Source organism: Trametes versicolor (assembly GCF_000271585.1).
Source record: "Trametes versicolor FP-101664 SS1 unplaced genomic scaffold TRAVEscaffold_10, whole genome shotgun sequence".
Taxonomy (NCBI): domain Eukaryota; kingdom Fungi; phylum Basidiomycota; class Agaricomycetes; order Polyporales; family Polyporaceae; genus Trametes; species Trametes versicolor.
The window spans coordinates 721,468-728,337 of NW_007360330.1; the positions used below are offsets into that span (position 1 = coordinate 721,468).

General features: G+C 55.0%; 3 protein-coding genes across 3 annotated transcripts in view; 2 read left to right on the forward strand and 1 right to left on the reverse strand.

The window, feature by feature from the left end:
* The first annotated feature begins 333 nt into the window (after window positions 1-333).
* On the forward strand, window positions 334-1,748 carry TRAVEDRAFT_66353 (mitochondrial glyco protein). The gene is made up of 7 exons (XM_008044009.1): window positions 334-514; window positions 595-707; window positions 761-819; window positions 874-1,015; window positions 1,072-1,224; window positions 1,283-1,399; window positions 1,459-1,748. Exons 1-7 carry the CDS (start codon window positions 346-348, stop codon window positions 1,504-1,506), a joined length of 801 nt encoding a protein of 266 aa, XP_008042200.1. The 5' UTR covers window positions 334-345; the 3' UTR covers window positions 1,507-1,748.
* Window positions 1,749-2,081: 333 nt separating this feature from the next.
* TRAVEDRAFT_50956 (uncharacterized protein) lies at window positions 2,082-3,989 on the reverse strand (the record flags this gene model as incomplete). Its single annotated transcript, XM_008043756.1, has 11 exons — window positions 2,082-2,442; window positions 2,514-2,554; window positions 2,617-2,625; window positions 2,686-2,728; window positions 2,787-2,802; window positions 2,857-2,973; window positions 3,033-3,055; window positions 3,114-3,199; window positions 3,596-3,762; window positions 3,823-3,857; window positions 3,928-3,989. The coding sequence occupies 11 exons, from the start codon at window positions 3,987-3,989 to the stop codon at window positions 2,082-2,084; spliced, it is 960 nt and encodes a 319-aa protein (XP_008041947.1).
* Window positions 3,990-5,637: 1,648 nt separating this feature from the next.
* The window catches only part of TRAVEDRAFT_39313 (uncharacterized protein), a gene marked incomplete at both ends in the record, with an annotated part of 4,117 nt that continues 2,884 nt past the window's right edge, over window positions 5,638-6,870 (forward strand). The window contains 3 exons of the mRNA XM_008043656.1: window positions 5,638-5,813; window positions 6,041-6,201; window positions 6,274-6,365. Of these exons, the coding sequence (XP_008041847.1) occupies window positions 5,638-5,813; window positions 6,041-6,201; window positions 6,274-6,365 (429 nt within the window). The remainder of the gene's footprint in view (window positions 5,814-6,040; window positions 6,202-6,273; window positions 6,366-6,870) is intronic.

Genomic DNA, 6,870 nt, shown 5'->3' on the forward strand with positions numbered 1-6,870 from the left:
GGAAGGGTCGTCTGTGTTCTGTGATGCTGGTTGACATGATCGGTGATCTCATGAGATGTGACGCAGGACTCCTTCCTGTCAAGGAAATTGCCCGCCGATCTCCCTTTAGACAGGAATATATCTGTATGATGAATCTCCATAATAGTTATCCGACACGTTAGTACTGCGTTGGAAAGTCCACTGCAGGAGAAATTTACATAGACGCTCGTGGCCGTCAACTTTGCGAAGTGGTTGTTTGTTTCTAAGGCTGCAGCCAAACAAAGACCCGGGACACCGCGGAGGCCAGCCGGTCGCGCGCGCTGCTCCAACAAATCTTTCCAGCTCACTCTGTCTGCAACGTCCACCATGTCTGCCATCCGTGCCCTTCGTCAGCTTGCCCTTCCCTCTTCTCGTGCTCTGGCCTCGCGTGCCGTGGCCGATACTACCGCGCGCAGTGTCCTCGCGGCTCGTGTTGCGCCCGCCATTGCGTCAAGGGCGTTCTCCGTGTCGGCGCGTCGCCTCGGCGAGGGTACATGTGAGTAGCATTTCTCCGTCTCCGAGAAGTCCCTCGGGGACACCGATGTAGGCTGATACTGACCAAATTTGACCCGGTAGCCGATGTTGCGCTGGCACAGAGGCTGGGAGAGGAGCTGAAGTACGAGACTGAGGCTGCCGCGCCCAGCGAGCCTGAGTTCCTGAAGGCTTTCAAGGCGCAGGGCACCTGGGCTGTGAGTTGGTCGATGTTTGCTCTTCATGCTTGATGGCTTATGTTTCCACGTAGGTTGAAGACACTGCTGGCGCAGATGAGGTCACCCTCAGCCGGAAGTTTGGCAACGAAGAGTACGTCTGCTGTCACTCCTTCTCGCTTTCGTTCTGTATTCACGTCTCCTGCAGCATTCGGTTGATCTTCTCCATTGCCGACATCCAGACTGAGCAGGAGGCGGAGTTCGAGGAGGGTGAGGAACCTGCTGAGTCCGAAGAGAGCGAGCAGCCCCTGCACTCGTACCCCATCCGGTGCTCGTTCTCCTTCACCAAGGTCAATACTTTACGTCTTGCTGCACTTTTCATTCGCTCATCTAGTATGCACGCTAGGGTGGCGCACCTGGTGCTCTGACCATCGATGCGATGTGCCAGGAGGGCACGTTCGTGATCGACAACATCTCGTACTACAACGACGCCAAGGTCGGTACTGAGCTCACCGCTGAGGCGGACTGGAAGCGGAGGGGATACTACCTGGGCCCTCAGGTAAGCCTTGACGTCATCACATGCGCTCCCCGATGTATGCTCACTGGTGACGGCATAGTTCGACACTCTCGACGTTTCGCTTCAGGATGAGTTCGACAAGTTCCTCCAGGAGCGCGGCATCAACCAAACCCTGGCGTACTTTGTCCCTGAGTACGCTGAGCACAAGGAGCAGAAGGTTCGTCGGCCCCGTTTCATGAACCTCGAGATCTTTGCTGAACCTTATGTTGTCTGTAGGAGTATGTTCGCTGGCTCAAGAACGTCAAGGACTTCGTCGAGGTTTAAGATGTTCGCGATACTCTCTTGACTCCCCGCGCGACAACCCTTAGTTTAGACGGACCCGTGGGCCGCGGCCCTCCAAAAGATGTTCTATAATCGTACGTACGTAGATCTTGCTCCTACGCCTGATACACACCCTCCTCGTTGTTCGGAGCGTCTTGATGGTGTGCCGCCAACAGCGCCGGTCTTCATACGCGTGGGAGCATACTTTCGCTTGAAAACAGTGCACCTTTCCGAATCGATTTGGCCAAGATATGTATGGGGTTAAGCAGTGAGTGACCTTGAGAACAACGAAAGCGATTGACTATGTTGTACATGAGAGCGATAGCAAAGTAGAGTGAGTCTTCGTATATATCACCTATGTTACATTCTTAGCGGACCTGCGGCAACAAAGGTGCCCTCTTCTCCCAAATCTACCCGGCCGATGGGGTTGCTTTTACGCGTCCACGCGCGACCCTGCGGTGGCGCTTTTACAAGGCGTGAAAGACGTGAAGCCTCTGCCTCCATATTCGACTCGCACTCTCTGCCTCCAAGCCGTACGCTCGATCTCGCCTCCGAATCTAGGGGACCTCGCCCTCGTCTCAAGGAACGGACCTCGACGGCGTCTCCGGGTGCTCGATGTCGACCGGGTGGTGCAGGTCCGCAAAGAGTGGATCCTCGGACGTCTCGAATGTATCCGCCTCCGTCTCCTCCGTCTCGCGGCTCCATCCACTGCCACAGCTGAACGAACGCGCGTGGCTCTTGGAGCCGACGCCGAACGTGTCGAGCGGCGCGCCCATGTTTCCGACGACGCTTGTGGAGAAGCGCAGGCGCGAGAGCTCGGCGTGCCCAGACGCGAGCGTGTCCTTGCCGCCGTCGAAGTCCGGGTGTGAGGGGACTGCGTAGGCGAGGTACACTCCGCGGAGGTCGAGCATGAACCGGCAGGAGAAGATAACGGTGAAGCTGTGGAGCGGGGGCATCAAGGTTGCGTGAGTGGGGTATATATGGAGAGCTGGGCTATGGAGGATGCGCACACTTGATCAAAGAACGGCCAGACTTCCCAAAGAGCAAAGACCTGCGGCCAACGGGAAGCTATGTGAGTGGAATGCTCGTTGATGAGAGACGGCGCAAACTGACGTTCCCAGCCTAATTGTAGCCGCATATCTCCGTCAGCTGTGCGCGGAATTCAAGCAGGGGCTTACTCACAGACATCGAGACAATTCCGCAGATTTGGATGACCATAATTATGCTGGCGCGTTGGACGTCTCAGCGCACCGCCCGGTCTGACGCTCAGTTCTCCCACTCACAGAAAATATAGGGTCCCTGGCAACGGTCAGTCCTCAGATCTCCGATACCAGCAGAGTTCGAATGACTCACCGTCACGGAGAAGGAGCGTCACCAAGGGCGTGTGTAGCCCCAAACGGCGCGACTCGCGGTGCACCCCGAGCGTTCGCAGCCAAGTCAAGACCAGAACGGTTGCATCGAGCGCGAGCCCTGCGGCACGCGACGCGATACCCACTAGAACGCGCGGTCATTTTCAGTTTTGTGCGGACAAGAATCCTCATGAAGAAATTTCCTACTCCTTGATCGGGTGAGCACTCACATAGCTCAGCGTAAACTAGCTTGCTACTCACTGTGCGTAGATCGCGTTGTCGATGTCCGCCCCGCAGCCGAAAAGCGGCGCGCCAAATGCGATTGGACTATAATGCACTTGATTGTACTATAGGCAGCGGTCAGGATGGAGAACCAGTACGCAGGTAGGTCGCTCACGATGCTTAAGATCGGTCTCAAGGGCGTTAGAACGGTGAGAAGGGCTAGGGGCACCCATCCTTTTCCCCAGATACCTCGCACGCGCAACATGAGAAACACTAGACGAGTATGGTCAACCTTAATCGGTGTAGCTGAACAGGCAAGCTCGCCTCCGAACATAAGGTAGCTAATGTCTGTGAGTGCGTCATCCAACCGTAAAACGGGGACACAGCTGATAAGGAAAACTTAGTTAACGCTTCGGAGACGTAAACATGCAACTGCGTGGACGAACCTCTGAAAGCACATGCCGAGTGCGATAAGGTCTGTCAGTGGCTGAAGTCAACCTTGACACCGTGTCCGCACTAACCTCGTCTTGAACAGTAGGCAGGAACACGCTGACCAACAACACGATCCTCTCCGCCACGGCCACATACCGCGTAACGAGGAAGACGGCGGTTGCACCGGTGAACTTCCTGCGCCATATCCGCTGCACTTCGCTCGTTAATGTCATAAGCGTGTCCGCGAAGAGGAGGGCTATGGTCATTCGCTCGATCATCCATATGTGCAAACATCATGAAATAGCGCGACGCTTACCCGAGGATGCGATGATGCAGTAGTTTTCGACTACACTGTTGCGATCGAGGAGGCATGGCATTAGTATGTTTCACATTTCGACGGAACAAGAACGGTGTTTCGTACAGTCGACCATAAGTATCGAAGATCTCTTGAGTGAGTTCCGGGTCTAAGCCATCGGAGGACATGGCGGCCTGTAGCTGGAGTCTCCAACCGACGACTCGGAGGGAGGCCTGCTTCGTAGCAACGGAACTGGTGGAGGACGGGACGGGACAAATATCAGTACGTGGTGGCTTTATCAGCAGTCGGGGTACGCATCTCTTATAACAGGCACGGATTGGTGCAATCTGCATTGAGCGTTTCCCTGTTCTCCACGGGGAAAAGAGTGCAGAGGACGGGGAGCTAACCGCATCCATCCTGGCCTGCGGCCGCGGCGTGAGCTGTGCTATGGCGGAGGTAAGCAGTACATCGCCAACTTTTTGACAGATAGATATAGGCTGTAAATGATATCTTGGCGACCGGGAAGTTTCAGCTGGTGACTATGATGGTATACTACTGTAGCTATACGACCAATCCGGCGGGTCACCGGTCACATCGACCTCCGCCGCGCCGCTTTCGGGCCCTTGTCCTAAGTCACCGCGGCCCCCCGCCGCTTTGTCCGGTGGTCCTCGGCCGGTCACGCCGTTCTTAGGGCTCGCCGGCGGCCCCTGCGGGGCCGCCACGCCGCTTTGTACCCGCCGGGAGAGCATCCGGTTCTCCAGGAGGTTGTACCGCGGTACATGTTCCGCGGTACGTCGGAACGGTCACGAGTTACGCGTAACTCACAGGCATGCGCGTGACGGTGTTTGGGCCAGTCACATTGAAGCAAGCGCCGTTCAGCATGGACCGTGGTCTCCCTCGTCCATGGCGTGCGCGCCGTCGAGCTCACTGTGCGCCACCCCGCCTCCGCTGAAGTTCACATAGGAACTTTGATACAAATGGTTCAGGTTGTCAGTAAGTACTCCCTGGTAAGTCTCCACCCCCGAGCTGATACGCGCAACACCTAGCCTCCACTGCAGGCTGGCGTTGCTCGGGCCATGTAGTTCACATGCGTATAGTGTCAATACATGTTTCTATTATCTCCCCCAGTGTGCATGGGCCATCGAGGATGTGCTCGAGGGGTACTTAGGGCTGCAACATCAAGCTTGCACCGTGATGTCGCTCATCTTCACCTCTCCATGGACGTCCGCACGATCGCAAACGCGCTCTCCTCGCATGCCCGTCTGGCACAGCTCCCTTTCGACAAGATCCTCCTATTCTGTGAACTCTGTGACTGGCTGCGTGCAGACATCGCCGCTGATCAGTTGTCGTATGTTTACACGGCCCCGCATACAGTCTCACCGCCGCTTCAACACTTTCTGGCTGATACCCTGGAGCTCGATCCCGACCTCATTGATACGCTATGGAGCTCTTTGCGGGAATCTATCTGGGGCACAGACATCCGGCCACCTGCGCATTCAACAGGACAGGGATTGCTGTCGCATTTCCTGCGCAATGGGATACCTTATGGCATCAGTGTGTAACACCTTGCTTCTGTTCACATACAAAACACTGATGAACTCGCCCAGCCTTCTACAATTTACGCCCGCCAACCAAAACCTGTCTCGACCGGGCATGCTACACTGAACGCCCGATGATGCCCCGCGGCATGGTCTTCCCTCGGGAGCTCGGTGAACCAGCGACACACAAGGCAACACTGTTTACCCAAGATCATGGTCCGGTACCAGTACAGACGACCTCGTTATACTGCCGTCGTTCGTCTGCCAATTCGCATTTCAACATTACTATCTTCTGACGATGTCCTATGTCTTTAAAGATTGCAAAACCACATATTACCACAACTACTACGTCCACAGCAACGCTGCGACTCGTACATTTTACCCCCAGATCCCGAAGTTCCTGCAGATCGCCACGCATTATTTCGTCACTCCCGATGTTTGCGAGATGTTTGCGAATATGATGACATTTTCCTGGTACGTCTGGCCTAGGACAGCGTGTATTAGGATGCGGCTATGCTCACTCTTGATATCTCTAGGACGTCCGCTACCAATTGCGCCCGTATCTACAACCTCTCCAACAACAACAGAAGCCACACACCGCTCCTCCCCTCCAACTGGGACTGCAAGCTGACCATCGACGTCGAGAACGTGTGGGACACGTTCTTCCTCTGGGCACTCATCTGAGACTGCTGCGACCGTAGCACCGTCCTCGAGGTTCCCAACGATAGCAGCACTCAGTTTGACCGCTTACTACCCGCTATCCAGCGCCGTAATATCGCCATGGTAGGCCCTGGACAACCAGAATGGAACCACGCGTGCGACCTGTGTTGCTACATCACGGCAGACAGCGACAATCAACCAGGTATGCTTACACCCGGGCTCAGTGGAGCGCACATCATGCTAACATTTCCTTTAGTTGCGGTTCGATCTGTAGTGACCGACGGGATCAGTATAGGGCATCCGTGCTGTGCTGTGCATGATTGTCCCCACCCTATCCGTACCCAAAAAGGATCACGCTACTGCGCCGTGATGAACTCTGAACCTGGAAGGCTGTAAGCCGCACAAAGAGAGGTCTTCAGTCTGTGAGAGAACGACTCTGATTGCATAGTACTGTACCTGTAAGCCGCACAAAGAGAGGCTACAAGTACTAGTAAGTAAACATGTAAGGAAGCATAGGTAGTGTGGGACTTACTCTTCAGTCTGTGAGAGAACGACTGAAGAGCAGAGGCCTGCAGAGTCCTCCTTATATACTACTGGGGAGGACGATGAGTAAGCGTATAAGAAGAGAGCATGTGACGTCCAGAGGACGCTGACTGAGCGATGAGTAACGCTGAGTAAGGGAGCATAATCGACATAAGGTCAGATAGTCCATGGCTGAGTAATGCGAGTAATCCGGACGCTGTCTAGAATAGTCCGGAACATCGTAGAACGTACCAGAATCATGTGGAGGGATGGCAGGATGCCAAGTAAGTACAGAACAAAAGAATGTACGTATATGGTAAGTAGGAAAAGTCCATGCTGGCGTATGGTA

Bases quoted from the DNA above. Each gene is read 5' to 3' on its own strand.
- TRAVEDRAFT_66353 (XM_008044009.1), top strand. From the start codon at position 346: ATGTCTGCCATCCGTGCCCTTCGTCAGCTTGCCCTTCCCTCTTCTCGT. The intron at 515-594 runs GTGAGTAGCATT...TTGACCCGGTAG, and splicing joins TCGCCTCGGCGAGGGTACAT to CCGATGTTGCGCTGGCACAG. The intron at 820-873 runs GTACGTCTGCTG...CGTCTCCTGCAG, and splicing joins CGGAAGTTTGGCAACGAAGA to CATTCGGTTGATCTTCTCCA.